Source organism: Saccostrea echinata, unplaced genomic scaffold (genome assembly GCF_033153115.1).
Source record: "Saccostrea echinata isolate AGI-Se365-2 ecotype Australia unplaced genomic scaffold, CSIRO_AGI_Sech_v1 ptg000009l, whole genome shotgun sequence".
Lineage (NCBI taxonomy): Eukaryota > Metazoa > Mollusca > Bivalvia > Ostreida > Ostreidae > Saccostrea > Saccostrea echinata.
This window is the reverse complement of record NW_026889758.1, coordinates 7,536,797-7,553,369: the sequence shown is the minus strand read 5'-3', so window position 1 is coordinate 7,553,369 and position 16,573 is coordinate 7,536,797. Positions and strand designations below refer to the sequence as shown.

Here is a 16,573-nt window from a genome sequence, read left to right as displayed (position 1 = left end):
TTAGTGTCAAACTTCATATGCTGATACATACTGACAAGAGCTATGCAACTGCATCAATATTTTTTGACCTTGACCTTTCCTTTGACCTTGACCTCACTTTTCTTAAATTAGTGTTTAGCTCAGTTTTATAGAAACCATTCATAATATTTTTATCAAACTTCATATGCTAATACATACTGATGTAAGCTTTTCAACTGCATCAACAATTTTTTACCTCGACCTTTCCTTTGACCTTGACCTCACTTTTCTTAAATTAGTGTCAAACTTCATATGCTGATACATACTGTAAGCTATTCAACTGCATCAATATTTTTTCACCTTGACCTTTCCTTTGACCTTGACCTCACTTTTCTCAATTTGTGTTAAAATGTTGCATTACTAATATACCCTCGGCGGGGCATTCATGTCCTATGGACATATTTCTAGTTAACCAATACATAAGATAGAGCAGTTCATTTTTCAGTTATCTAGTGTCACGTATTCTATTAAGTAAATGCAAGTACCCAGCCCTGCCTTTATTGATCTGAGATGTACCCAGCCCTGCCATTGCATCTATCTGAGATGTATCCCAGTCCTGCCATGATGGATCTGAGATGTATACCCAGTCCTGCTATTATAAAATATTGATCTGAGATGTACCCAGCCCTGCCATTATAAAATATTGATCTGAGATGTACCCAGTCCTGCCATTATAAAATATTGATCTGAGATGTACCCAGTCCTGCCATTATAAAATATTGATCTGAGATGTACCCAGTCCTGCCATTATAAAATATTGATTTGAGATGTACCCAGTCCTGCCATTATAAAATATTGATCTGAGATGTACCCAGTCCTGCCATTATAAAATATTGATCTGAGATGTACCCAGTCCTGCCATTATAAAATATTGATCTGAGATGTACCCAGTCCTGCCATTATAAAATATTGATTTGAGATGTACCCAGTCCTGCCATTATAAAATATTGATTTGAGATGTACCCAGTCCTGCCATTATAAAATATTGATCTGAGATGTACCCAGTCCTGCCATTATAAAATATTGATTTGAGATGTACCCAGTCCTGCCATTATAAAATATTGATTTGAGATGTACCCAGTCCTGCCATTATAAAATATTGATTTGAGATGTACCCAGTCCTGCCATTATAAAATATTGATCTGAGATGTACCCAGTCCTGCTATTATAAAATATTGATCTGAGATGTACCCAGTCCTGCCATTATGAAATATTGATTTGAGATGTACCCAGTCCTGCCATTATTTAATATTGATCTGAGATTTGTACCCAGCCCTGCTATAATCAAACTAAGATATATTTAGCCCCTGCCATTAATTACCAATCTGAAATGATGCGTGAATATTTTACTTATAATAAATATATATACATATAGATGTTTCATACATCCAAGGGAACACAAAAAGGATGAGTATCACATGATAATTTTTTTTTACAAGATGACCAGATCAACTTTTCCAAAATTTACTTTGACGGCCAAGAAAATAACCTCTTTTAGACAATATTATCGTAGTTATTAACAGAATTAAGAGCTGATGAATGGATCAATATCAAAAGATTTTTTTTGTAAAAAAATCAAATTATCACAGCGTTCTTTTTTTTTCCAAAGTCAGTTGGTTAACCAGGCCAACACCACGATTTTCAAGTGAGTGAGGCAATTTCAAAGTTTGGATGCCAAATCATTTATTAATTTTTTCTAAGCATTTTTGAGAATACAGAAAGTTTTGGGGACTTGAACAGTTGAAGGAGCAGCAAAGGGGGAAGGGGAGGGGCTTTGGATTTTATTATATGCAATAGTGGATGTTGGGATATTGCAAAGAATTATTTATATAAGAAACGCTATGAACATTTACACACAAACGATACCTTTCTAAACCGGGAAATTTTATCCTTTCGAGAATAAATTTTCTCTTTTACATCTCTCTTGTTTCTTCGTCAATACTGTGTTTGAAGGTAGGAAACATCTCAAAATAGAATGGAAGCGTATACCTAACATTGACAATTTTAGCACAAGCATGGCTGCGATGGCAAGTTCGAGTAAACAAAAATTAAAGTCTGGAGAACAGTTTGAGAAGTTAGAACTTAATGAATGGCTATGGGCACAGTGTCATACAATGGGACTTCGTCAGCCCACTCCAATTCAAGTCAACTGTATTCCACCAATTTTAGAAGGTAAGATTTATATAGAAAAATTGGGACTCGTTCATACAACCACAGGCACCTCAAAGTGGGGAACCCCCCGTTTGTTTATAAGTTTTGTTTCTTACCATGTATTTTTTTTTGGTGCCGTATACTGCCAAATTTTAAACCTTAATTAATAAAAGTACAAACCGTTTGCAAACATTGACCATATATGGCAAGAAATTGGTACTGTGTTTTTAGGTCATACTTTTGTACCCTAGGGTACATCCCCTATTTATCCTTTAGCAATAAGGTTACAAAAAGGTTTCAGTATAAAAGCATTGAAAAATGAAAGTAGAAAATTTCTGAAGGACTGTTGACGTGACCTGGTTACAGACTTTACTTTACCGGTCCCCAGATCCGCAAGATCCGCGCGCTCATTGCACTATGACGTAAGATTTACGTCACTCAACTGATTAGGGTTGGTTTTGCACATTTTTCGACTGGTTAGGGTTAGTCTTGCACCCACCTGAAAGATTAGGGTTAGTCCTTGCATAAGTTTTCGACTGATTAGGGTTAGTCTCGCATATATCCGAGAGATTAGGGTTAGTCCTCGCACATGGGTTAGTCTAGCATGGTCTAGCATCCGCCTGGGAGATTTGGGTTAGGCCTCGCATACCATCCGAGAGATAAGGGTTAGTGTCTTGTTCTTTTAGATTAATTAAGAAATTCAGTTGCATCTGTATTTTTTGCAAGATCTTAATTCAGCTTCAACGACATCTCGTTGGTTTGTTTACATGAAAAAAATGGCTAAGTACGAAAGAAACGGCACTAAGCATGCGCCGCACGCGCTTCGTTCACAATTATTTTTTGTCTCCTTTCCACTGAATAAACAACATTTCTTACTTTTTTTCAGAAAACGAGGTTAAAAACTTCGTTTATAAACGAAGTTTTAAACTAAACTTTTAACCGTAAAATTCGAATTTGGGGTCAAAGAGGCTTAAAACCTCATATTTTTTATTTTTTTCGATCGCTCACGCGATCTCGTATATATTGAAGTCGCCTACGGCGACACTATATTTTAGCGCGTTTTTCTGGGGACCGGTAAAGTAAAGTCGTTCCGGGTACAGTGTTACTTAATAATACAAATTCTACTTTTATTATTATATATATTATCTGGATTCTGAATGTAACCAGGGTACAGAAGCTACTATGGCTACATGATTTACATTTCTAAAATTTTAAATTATTGACATCAGGGACTTAGTATTTAGGTCCCTGTTGACATATTGTATGACCTATGGCACGCAGCAACCAAGTTTCCTATTGACCTTAAGCTTTGGAAACAAAGGGTCACAACCAAACATACATAGCACAGTATAAGAGACCCAAAGGATATATTAAATGCAAATTTTAAAGTGTAAAATTTCAGCTCCTTACCTGACATTTAATTATGATTAATAATAATAGTCCAATGTTCTTAAAATGATTACCTGTATTCAATTGACTTCAGCATTGCATGCTACACTGGCCACCTGCTACCTATCACATATCATTTACCTGTGACCCCACTCTGATTGGCAAACACAAACTCACAGTGTCTGATGATGTACACTATACACAAACCCATTTATCAAATAATAATTATAATGTATGTGTACTATTCATTGTGATCAGTGTTGTTTTCATAACAATTGATATTATTGCTGGAGAATTTTTTAGTAACTGTTCTATGTCAGGTCAGATTATATATAGTTTCATTTATTTGATCTATCTTTGATAAACAAAACTAGCAATATCAAAATAATTTAAGTTTGATTTTTGTGTGAAAAAACATTTACCTAAAAATTACATACCTTAGATGTCAGCCAGAAATTATCACATAGTCATGTTATCTTTACAGAATCGAGCAAATCAGCAGTCATTATTATTTTTTTTTTCTACAATTTTTTTTTCATTTCTTGTAGTGTAAGTCATATTGGCTAGCTAGTATACCACTATAGTATAATAATACTATAAAAAAGTGTTTATATGAGTTGGCCTCTATGTACTTTCAAATAGTTATATATATAACCTTGAAAATATATTGAAATTTCAAAATTACTCTGGTATTGTTTTATTCCATCTAAATTTCATGCTAATTTTCTCTTCATTTTTCTTTTGTGTATTTTCTCTTTCAGTAATTTCTTCTCTGCTTTTTGTATACAAAACTATGAAATCTGATTATAATCGGTAAAATCGCATCGGAAGCAGTAACCGATTCCAACCGATGATCGATTATGAAAATTAACCGATGTCTCATCACTATTATTCAGGCAGTCTTAAATTCTAGATGCATCCCGAGAAATTTATATATAACCATTAGTTAATTTATAGGGATGCATCTAGATTTTAGGACTGCCTGAGTGAATTACCTACCTAATTTATCTTATTAATTGTAACGAATTGTATGTTTGTAATTTAGGGAAACTTTTGCATATGTATTTACCTTCCATTACAATTTATTTCAAAATTGTTCCATTTTTCATATTTTTTTTTTAGGGAGGGACTGTATTGGTTGTGCTAAAACAGGAAGTGGCAAGACAGCAGCATTTGCTTTACCAGTTCTACAAAAACTTTCAGAGGACCCTTTTGGCATTTTTGCATTGGTATTGACTCCAACAAGGTTTGTGATTCTTGTGTATCTCTCATAATTTTTGAAATGATTTTAGTACAATGTGATGTAATTGCTTAAAAATAAAAATCTGACCATTCACTAAAAATGATGGTGATCTTGACAGGTTAAAATTCAGTCAATATTACATAACAAGTGTGTGTTTGTATATTCAGAGAGTTGGCCTTCCAGATAGCAGAGCAGTTTAATGTCCTTGGTAAACCAATCAATGTCAGAGTTACTGTCATCACAGGAGGACTGGGTAAGATCTATATATGTACAGAGTTACTGTCATCACAGGAGGACTGGGTAAGATCTATATATGTACAGAGTTACTGTCATCACAGGTGTAACACAATGTTAAAAAAAAATTCAGATTTTTTTTTTTAAATCAGAAGCATGAAGATCAATGATAATGCATTAAATACTACATGTAGAATGGAAAAATTAATTTATTTTGAGTCAAAAAGAATCATGAACTGTTGTTGGGTTAAAATTAGGGCTGCGTATTGAGCAAAAAATTTTGATACAATATGATTTTTTATAAAGCAATATGCGATATATTGGATTCTTTAACAAGTCAATCAAAAAAGTCTTGTTAATCATTTAATGCATAAACTTTATAAAAACTGAGTGTTTCATAAACCATTTCAAAGTTCTTGTCTCACTCACTGTCATTACAAAATACACTTCAAATACACTTCAAAATGTTAAAATATAGTTGTCCATGTATTTTGTAATAATTATTTAAGATGTGCTATCTCCTTAATGTTTATATCATTATTGATCATTTTTCATTCAAAACACTTAAATGTATCCTTTGGTGATTGAAATTCCCAACTTTTTCAAAGAATTATGAGAAAAACTGCCTGCTCGATACATATTGGAAGTTTTTTTTTCATACGATACATTCTTGAATATTGGTATGTATCGATATATCAACAAAGCCCTAGTTAAAATCAGTATTAAATCTGAAAGAATGGTTCAAAAAGTTGTTGCCTATCATAATTCTTTAAGAATAGTTAACAATCATATCTACCATACTTCTATATGAAAAGTTTATGATCATACCTACAATAGTTAATTATCATATCCACAATAGTTAATTACAATATCCACAATAGTTGATTATCATATCTACAATAGTTAATTATCATATCCACAATAGTTAATTATCATCTCTACAATAGTTAATTATCATATCTACAATAGTTAATTATCATATCCACAATAGTTAATTATCATATCCACAGTAGTTAATTATCATATCCACAATAGTTAATTATCATACTTACAATAGTTAATTGTCATATCTACAATAGTTAATGATCGTATCTACAATAATTGACAATCATATTTACCAAAGTTAATGATTATATTTACTTGTAGACATGATGCAGCAGGGTATTGATCTACAGGTAAAACCCCATATAGTGATTTCCACACCTGGACGATTGGCTGACCACCTACAGAGCTGTGATACATTCAGCTTACGCAAAATCAAGTTTCTGGTTAGTTACCAACGAGAAGACAAATTAATGTTTAATACTTAATTTTTGTCATTTGCATACAAAGTTTAATATCTTTCAGTTTTTCTACATGTGTTACTCGTGATTTTCTGTAGGTATTAGATGAGGCAGATCATTTGATTGAAGATGATTTTGGTTTTCTGTAGGTATTAGATGAGGCAGATCGTTTGATTGAAGATGATTTTGGAGAGCAGCTAGAGACTATATTTAAAGTTCTCCCCAAAAAGAGACAAACACTTCTGTTTAGTGCTACAATGACAAAACATCTGAAAGATTTACAGGATGTGGCAATGAACAAACCTTTCTTCTGGCAACAAAAATCAGAGTAATTGTTGTTTACCTGTGTATTCTTCATAAGAATGAACAGATAACAAACAAGTTAACAAAGAAAAAAAATTGTTAGAGGTAAAATAAAAAATTCAAGGTAATATACCTTAAATAAGTTTAGTGACTTATTTTTGTTAACCAAATGTGTGAGTAATGAATATCCTAAGAAACATGCTTTATTGCTAATTTCTCTGCAATTTTTAATTTAAAATGTAGACTTTTTTCACTGAATTCATACAGTGATGACAAAGCATAGAAATTGGAAATTTTGAAACATCCCCATTAAGCAACAAACATTGACCATTTCCATGTCCTGCAATGATCATGCTCTTGCTTTGTGTCCAATTTAGTACATTTCAACTTGGTAAATACTTTTGAATAGGGTAGCTACTGTTGAGGGTTTGAAGCAGTACTATGTCTTGATGCCAGCAGATATTAAAGATGCCTACCTTATACACATCCTGGACAAGTATACAGAGGCTAACAAGAAAAGTTCTATTATGATCTTTACCAACACATGCAAGTAAGATCCTTAGATTACATATGTAATATTCATGTATGTTTCTGTTAACTAAAAAGCACCTCTTCTTTTAAACATTTCATAGTTCCCACTAACCTTCATGGTCTTCCCAATCACTGCATTTGGCAAAAAAAAAAATTGTATGCTTATACATATATATATCAAGAGGGAGACCCTTTTCTGTATATACTGGTATGCATAACTGATGATTGTTGAATATCATGATAAGGTTGGTGTATGTTTTATGTGTTTTAGATACACCCAGATTTTAGGAATGATCTGTACACAGCTGGGCCTTCCTTGTGTAGTTTTACACTCGATGATTAGACAGAAGGAGAGATTAGCTGCATTGGCTAAATTTAAATCTAACCAGATCAACATTCTAATTGCTACTGATGTAGCCAGCAGGTATGAGACTCCAAGGCTTTGTTTACTGAATCAGTTGATCACAAATTTTCGTGTTTAGTATTCATGAGTTTGAAAATTATATTCTCTATAAGATGAAAATCTGTATGCAAATATTCTGCACATACCATATAAATTTTACAAACAGTGAAAGATGTAAGAAACACATATCAGTTACATGTACATATATCATCACACATTTCTCAAATTCTCTAGAGCAATATTTCTTAAATCAAAAAAAATTCATAGAAGATTGATAATTTTATTAGAGGTTTGGACATTCCCACAGTGGACCTGATTATCAATCACAATGTTCCTAACAAACCGAAGGATTATGTACACCGTGTGGGACGTACAGCCAGGGCAGGTAAAACAAGGGCATTAGGAAATCCAAAAAATTTAAATAATTAATAAATGTCCAGTGGTTTTGGTGTAAACTCCTTTTAAACTACTTGCATTTCTTGTGTCAGTGTTCAACAAGCATGACATTACAGTCTATAATGTAACATTAAAGCAGGCTCAAATTCAACAAATACATGTACATGCACAAAAGTATATTAAATGGGGAAAAAGTATTTATGAATGCATGTACGGTATTTACATGTACCGGTATATTAGCATTTAAAGATTACTTTTTAATGTCATGATATTTTCATTAAGTTCCTAATACTTGATTTTTTTTATTTATATACACACTCCTTGATTAATGGTACCTTGAAATTAAAAAAAAAACCATTGAGTTTTTGAGTAATTCCTTACCATTACAGACAAACACAAAGACTGTAGATTGTAGAAAATTTAGATGCTGTAATTTTTAGCTCTTCTGAGCCCAAGTCTCAAAGAGCTAATGCTATGGCCATTTGTGTGTGTGCGTAAACTTTTTTAGAATATGGGCCATAACTCAAGAACCCCTTGGCCAATTATTGACAAATTTGTCACAGGGTATCCTTGGCCCAAGGGCTCCCATTTGTACTAAAACTAGGGTTGTGACCCTTAAACAAGGGGAGATAATTAGGAAAATAGAAACAAAAGTACTGGTTGCTAAAAAATCTTCTTATCAAGAACCATTGGGCAGATTAACACCAAACTTACACAAAAGAATGAGGATATGTTGTAGATTAACCCTGGGGCAAAGGGCGTGGTCTCAAGGTCACTTCAAAGTTGACCAAAAATGACATTTACTATTTGGCTTAGAATCATCAAAATTTGTCAGTTGATGTATCTTGGGTCCTCGGAGTAGGTCAACTGAAAAGTAGGTCACCGTGACCTACTTTTCAATTTATACATATGACTGTAATTAAATATTTCGGGTACTAATTGGCTTAGAATCATCAAACTTTGTCAGTTGATGCATCTTGGGTCTTCGGAGTACGTCTTCTGAAAAGTAAGTCACCGTGACCTACTTTTCAATTTATATGGCTACAATGAAATATTTCGGGTACTAATTAGCTTATTATCATCAAACTTTGTCAGTTGATGCATCTCTTGTCCTCGGAGTAAATCAACTGAAAAGTAGGTCACCTTGACCTACTTTTGAAAATTTATGGTTTTAATCAAATATTTCAGGTACTAATTAGGGCCCTGCAAGAATTTGCGGATGCCCTATAGTAATCACTCTCTCTGTCTGTCTCTCCGTCCGTCTGTCATTCTTCCGTCCACAAATTTTCTGTTTTTTTCTAATAACTTTTTTTTTAGTTGACCAATTAGGTTCAAATTTGGTATGTTGGTTGAATAGGCAGTAAGACATATTTTGAAGCTAATTTTGGTTCTCTATTTCATCCAGTTTGGAGCTGGGGTGGTGGGGGTAGATTCCTTAACTTTACATTAGAATGAATTCCAGGGCAAAGAGAGATAACTGCTGACAGTGTTCTTATTGTAAACTGTGAAAGCTTCAACTAGTCCCAAGGGATTAATTAACTTTCCTCTTGAACAAAATCTAAAGCATTATCTGTTTCTGTCAAAATGAGATTAATTAACACTTCTGTCTGCAAATGAAGTTTGTTTTGTAGTTAAGGTCAATTCTGAATGATGTTTACATTCTCTGAAATGTGGAATAAAAAATGTTTATCCTTTGTTTTGGTAAAATACACAATGAGTTATGATTTTATTGAATTCTAAAAACAAGATATACATGATGATATCTTTTTTATTTTTTTAATGAATTAATTTATATATATATATATATATATATATATATATATATATATATATATATATATATATATATATATATATATATTGCTGCCTTATGTAAATTCAAGAACACTATTAATTTTAACAGGTAGTCTGATAATAACCTTATTCTATCATTACTGAAAAAGTTCTCTTTGTAAGCTTGGAAGAAAAGGATGAGAGAGCAGTACAATTAGTCCCCTGGGATTAATTATCTTGCCTAGTGCAGAATATTTTAGAGGCTCATCTTTCTTTGTCACTTTAAGATAAATTAACGAGGTTCGCTCCTGAGCTTTTGAGCAGATTTTTATCTTAACCTATATTTTAAAAATTATGCATAATGTTTTAATTCTTACAATAAATTTGGATTCTACAATGCCATTTAAACTATATTAAGTTAAAACTCCATGATTAAACTCCATACCAAAGGCATTTAGTGAGGAACTATATTTTGTGGCGGAAGAGTTTTTAGAAGAATTTGATCATTTTTTTCTCTTTCGAAGTATTTAAAGTATGTTAAGTTTGGATTCCTATTTTTACAAGCATTCTGCACACAGAGTTATTTTGTGCAGTGAACTGTTTTATACTGGTCCTTAATTATATATATGGAATTAACTGTCATGAATTCTATCATCATATTTGATAAATATAGCAAATATACTGTGAAAAAACAAGAAAAAATAGCCCTAATTTAAGCTTAAAAATAGCACTATTTTGGTAATATCTAAAAATTAACATCACAGACCCCCACTTTTAATTTTATTTTCTGAATATATATCATACTTTTAACCATTCTTCTTAAATTCAGTAAAATGTCATTACTTTCAAAGATTTTTTTGCTTGTTAAATTTTTAATTCCAGCAAAATGAAATTTTTTGAGTGCAAAAAGGTCAAATAATTATACATGCGGAGTCATTCGAAATTTTTTTCATTGTCACAAATTTTAATGTGTCTATTCACGATGAAATAAGACTGTGTTTGTTCCCATAATTTATTTGAATAAAAAATTTGGAGGAAAAACTTTAAAAATTGATTTATGTATAAGACGTGTTTACAGTGCAAAAAGGTCAAACTAAATGCTCTGTAGCGTCAAAAGAAGCGCATTGACCCCCATTTTTTGTTTTGATTTTTAATTAAGCTATGTGTCTAAATACTAAAAATATACTTGCTAAAAAATTCTCATTACTTTTGATGGCAGGATCCAACCTCCTTAACACCTTTGTCTGCAACTGATGTTTGTTTTGAAGTTAAGGTCAAGCTTGGGTGTTATTTGCATTCACTGAAGGCTGGCATTTTATAAAACACATGCTTTATTTTTTGTTTAAATACATTTAACTGAGATATTATAGATATGGTGTTTTTTACTGCCTTGTGTAAATACAGGTATACTATTTACAGGTTGTTGGATATTTAGGAATTATCTTGAAATTTTATTAACACAGTTGTTGTTGCATATTCTTCTTCATATATTTTTTAATTTTTGTAATAAGTAAAATTCTCATTCTGTAAACTGCACCCTTATATTTCTACCCCTCGGCTGGGCCCTTACTGACTGATCAGTTTTCTAGTTGGCTTAGAATCATCAAACTTTGTCAGCTGATGCATCTTGGGTCCTCGGAGTAGGTCGACTGAAAAGTAGGTCACCGTGACCTTCTTTTCAATTTATATGGCTATAATGAAATATTTTTGGTACTAATTGGCTTAGAATCATCAAACTTTGTCAGTTGATGCATCTTGGGTCCACAAAGTATGTCATCTGAAAAGTAGGTCACTGTGACCTACTTTTAAAATTTTATGGTTATAATTTTAAAAATATTTTAGGTATTAATTGGCTTAGAATCATCAAACTTAGTTGATGCATCTTGGGTCCTCATGGTAATGACAAGTGATAAGTAGGTCACCATGACCTACTCTAAGGTACTAATTGGCTTAGAATCATCTTGGGTTCTCAGAGTGTTTCATCTAAAATGTAGGTCATGATGACCTACCTTTGGAATTTCAAGGCTTTATCTAAATACATGTATACAGGATACTTAGAGGCTTCAGATAGAAGTGATAGGTTGTACAGTTTATCAGAAGAGTGATTCAAGGCCCTTGGGCCTCTTGTTTTGTTTACTTAACAGAATCTTCATTACATGGTGCTATATTTTGGGCACCTCCTATGTTACTTTTAGATAACAAAATTCTTAAAAACAAATTCTTATGAATGTCCATTTAATTTACTCAGATTACATAATGTCAAAAGAGATTAGATATGATAATAGATTGAATAAATGTAAATATATTTTCAGGTCGTCATGGAACAGCTATTACCTTGGTAACCCAGTTTGATGTCAAGCTAGTTCATGCCATTGAGGAGTTTGTCAGTATGTCTGTATTTGTAATTAATACTTTGTGCATTTTTACAAACATTTTTGATTGAATATGGGTATAACTTTGTACTGATGTAATTTCAAACAGATTCCAAAATGGATGAGTATGATACTAAGGAAAAAGAAGTAATGAAAATTTTGGTAGAAGTTGCTACTGCAAAACGAGAGGCAGAGATTGTAAGTTATAGTAGAAAGCCAGTCTCTCTGACACTGATCATGTATCATGTACTCTGCTTTTCTGATACTGATTAACATACAGTCAAACTTCGTTATCTTGAACTCGATGGGACCGAGAAAAAAAACTTCGAGATGTCCAAGGATTCGAGATATCGAGAGTAATATACTTAAAGAATAAGTGGTTGGGACTTCCCAATTAGTTTGACATATCCATGGTATTCGAGATATCAGCGTTCGAGATACCAAAGTTCAGCTGTATGCTGTACATTCATTTTGAGATTTAATTCCTATACACTGTATTTTTGATCATGCATAACAAACTGTATGCTAGTACCACTATTTTTGATGCTGGGTAATGTAAACTCTGTCGCACCTTGTCTCAGTCCTGTATCTGACATATTAGACCATCTTTGTCTTGTATCCCTTACATATTTACTGTATTTCTGACACTGACTAATATACTATATACTTATTTGTAACCCTCAGTAACTTACTGTATTAAGCAGTATTTTTGGTCCTTAGTATTCTATGGCTTCATGTATTTTTATGGGGATTAGATTTCATGGTTTTGAATATGTAAATTGATGAATATTTATCTTACCCTATTCTACCACCTAATTTTGTGGTCCAGCTCTACCACAAAAACAATGAAAATTGGTGTTCAATGAAAAATGATGAAACCACAGAACATTGTATTTCTGGCCTAAACTAACATACCATGTAGTCAGTATTTACCTTTAATTTTAACTAAGTGATGTTTTTTGTACTAAATACCCTTTATTTCTTTTGCTGAGGAACATATTGTTCTTGTATACATGTATTTGTAATCTGTACTTCTGATACTGAGTAGAAAAAAATATTCTTCGTATTTTTGAATCCGAGTAATGTAATGTATTTCTACTTTAATGGTTGTTAATTAACCACCAGTATTTATATTAATTTTTCTTTCATGTCTTTATAGAGATTGGATGAAAGAGACTTTGGGGTCCAAAAGGAGATCAACAAAAGGAAGAGACTGCTGATGGAAGGAAAGGTAACCATTCTTTAGCTGTATAACGAGGTATTTTGTTTTGCTACTCAAGTAGAGCATACTCTGTAAAGTACTGGAGCTTTTCTGTAAAATACAATAATGATGAGACATTATATAAAGAAAAGCTTTAGTAAACATAAAACCAAAATAGTTAAACAGGTAAGAATAAAAATCTGAGACAAAGTCAATGGAACAAAAACCATCATAGTATTGCAAACTGTCAGTCACTGAGAAATTCTTGACTGTTTGATGTTTAAGTATTAAGATTTTTAATATACTGTATTACATACAGGTTGTAATCAAATATAGATTCTTGTAGAACTGTTTGATGGTGCATAAGCGGAGCAATGTGGTTAATTTGGACAGACAGATTGAATTCAGATGCTATCATACACATGTATAAATTCCAATAGGGTAGGGTTTAAAGATATAAGATGAGAAGGGTTTTGGTCATGGCTAACTGAGTTTAGGGTTCAAATGAGCCTTTCTGATTTAAAGTGTGTGTTTACTGTAAGTCTTTCACATGATTCACTTCTTTAATACCACTGGTTAATTTCAAACCATTTTTTTTTTGAAGAGTTATTTCCCTTTCAAAGGAAAAAGCATGAAAGCTTCAATTAGTTAAATCAGTATGCAGGCAGATCCACTTGTTTTAGGTTGAGGTTTGTTTTTATCATGGCTTTAATACTAGAGCAAGACCACAAGGGGGTTCAGAGTTTTGCTCAAGAATACAAAAAAGATTACGATTAAAATTCCTCTCCTCTCCTTCACCCTGTTACTATTTAAAGCAAGTATCTTATATGTACATGTATATAATTTTTATTCAAATCTGCTCAAGTATTTGCAATTCATACTTTTCCCAATAAAGAAACAGACAACCATTCCTGAATTGATGTACTTTTAAAATTGGATCTTAGTTAGTTTTTGACCATAGTAAGCTTCAGTGTAAAAGGTAACAAGTGAGAAGGCAGTGTAAATAGCACCCTCCCTCATTTCAGCAGTTTAGTCTAGCAAGTATGTGCAAGAAATATCAATAGTATCTTTAAAGTGTGTAAAAAGCACCCCCTCCCACACAGAATCAGGATTAAGACACTTGGTTTACAACGTACCAGTATTGGTATTAGTATTAGGTTTTTATTTTTAATTGATCTCTCATCATCTGAATCTTGTGCCCCTGCCATTGGGAAATAAAGTGTCTGACCTGCTAAATTCATTAGTTTTAATTTGGACTCTGTACCTGTAATTCTCATTATGAAAACAATTACCTGTATCTGAAATATTTACAGGATCCAGATGAAGAGGCCAGAAAGAAACAGAAATACATCAAGGCAAAAAATCTAGAAAGAAAGAAGAAAAGGAAAGAGAAACATGAACAAAAGACTTGATCAAAAGGTTTAAATCCTTTGGAAGAAAATTGGTGCAATATTAGAATGTTACAAGTTGTGAGCTAACTGTGATTTCAGAAGCGTAAAATGAACTACTGTCAACTGTCAATGTCTCAAAGATCATGTCAGAGCTGTCAAAAAAACTTCATGTACTTGTAACCTTCATGTAGATGAACCTTGTATATGAGAGTTCAAGGTATGAAACTTAAGTCAATATTTTATATTATTATATGATTGAATAATTCCCATCTCTCTGATTGGCTGAGATCCAACAATGTTAGAAAAATTCTATGTTACATTGACCTGCATGTGATCTTCCAGGTCAATATAAGGAATTATTTCCAGGTCAATATAAGGAATTATTTATTCTACATTGGACCAAAAATAGATAATCATATAATAAAACAATTATTGCTGTTTTTTGAGGTCAATACGATGATTTAGACACTTTCGGGCTCGGTGAATATTGTACTCCTCAGGTGTTTAAATCATCGTATTGACCTAAAAAAAAAACAGCAATAATTGTATAAGATCATGACTGACTTTATATATACATATCCAAGATATAAGACATCAAATGCTTGAGATAAAAGTTCAACAATATTTTTGAAATATGAATGTGTAATGTTATGTATAAGGCTATGTGTTAGGGCTGACAGTAATGTAAGCTTTGTGTACAGTGTACATTTATTGATATTAATTGTAAGCTGTGTGGATTGACAGAAGTGTAATGTTTGCTGTGTGTATGAACATGTAAGCTATGTATAACTTAGTGTAATGTTAGGTAAATTTATAGTAATGTAAGCTTTATGTACGTTGTACAATTATTGATATTAATTGTAAGCTGTATGGATTGACAGAAGTGTAATGTTTGCTGTGTGTATGAACATGTGTAACAACTTAGTGTAATGTTAGCAAAATTTATAGTAATGTAAGCTTTATGTAAAAGTGAGTGTAAGATATGTTGTAGGATACAAGTGTAATGTGAGCAGGAGTGTAATGTAAACTTAAATATGTAATAACTGCTATTTAAGCTACTGTAAATTTAACTTACAGAATTTTTGAAGTTGGGGACTGTTTATGCCATACATCATGGAAAAGATGTATTCATATGCTGCATAGAAATTTCTTTTTCAATAGTTTTAGACACACAAGTTGTTTATTTTAAATTTTCGGAATATTTAATTTGAAAGGGAATGATAATAATATATTCTTTTTTTTTTTTTTTTTTTTTTGATATTCATTGAATGAGTTTTGCAGTGTAATCATTCAGGGTACATTACATGTTCATTTCTCTGAAACAATCAGAAATAAAAGTTATAAATAACACATATTTTTTCTTTCTTTCTTTTTTTTTATGAGACTAATTATATTTAGAAAATTATACAAAAACATGGCTTTGATTTTGTTGTTTTGTCATATTCACATTTATCAAAAGTTAAAATTGGCTACCATGCTTGAAGTGTCTTACTATAATGATGTCACTATGTAAACAATTAAACCTGATGTAAAAAATGGCATCACAATTATAATGTGATGCAATGTTTTTTTTCCCATATTGGTTTATTTCAGTCGAAGGGAATCACCATTCCCTAAAGTTAACTTTAATTGTCTTTATACCCAGAAGCTTGGGTATAATTTAAGCGAATATTAATACATTCAGCATCCTCAGGGAGTGTCGATTCAAGTTAATTCATTCAAATCATGGATCCTGGATTAGGATTGGACCACAACAGGGGATCAAAGTTATACAATTAGGAAATTGTGTAGGAAAAAATCATCTCGAGAACAGCAAACCAAAGCCATGATTAGTCATATTAATACAGAAGCATCCTCATGTAGTGTAGATTCAAAGTTTGTTCAA

General features: G+C 32.1%; 1 protein-coding gene across 1 annotated transcript; it reads left to right on the top strand.

Moving 5' to 3' along the window:
• Positions 1-2,033: 2,033 nt before the first annotated feature.
• Positions 2,034-16,040, top strand: LOC133181707 (probable ATP-dependent RNA helicase DDX49). Its single transcript, XM_061316268.1, has 12 exons — positions 2,034-2,190; positions 4,681-4,804; positions 4,969-5,054; positions 6,182-6,303; positions 6,468-6,646; positions 7,031-7,171; positions 7,424-7,576; positions 7,843-7,940; positions 12,037-12,111; positions 12,206-12,294; positions 13,256-13,327; positions 14,611-16,040. The coding sequence occupies exons 1-12, from the start codon at positions 2,034-2,036 to the stop codon at positions 14,707-14,709; spliced, it is 1,395 nt and encodes a 464-aa protein (XP_061172252.1). The 3' UTR covers positions 14,710-16,040.
• Positions 16,041-16,573: the final 533 nt, after the last annotated feature.

What these genes read in the sequence shown, in the direction of transcription:
- LOC133181707 (XM_061316268.1), top strand. Translation starts at nt 2,034, where the DNA reads ATGGCTGCGATGGCAAGTTCGAGTAAACAAAAATTAAAGTCTGGAGAA. An exon ending in TTGGTATTGACTCCAACAAG is followed by an intron (nt 4,805 to 4,968) that starts GTTTGTGATTCT and finishes TTGTATATTCAG; the next exon opens with AGAGTTGGCCTTCCAGATAG. An exon ending in CAAAACGAGAGGCAGAGATT is followed by an intron (nt 12,295 to 13,255) that starts GTAAGTTATAGT and finishes ATGTCTTTATAG; the next exon opens with AGATTGGATGAAAGAGACTT.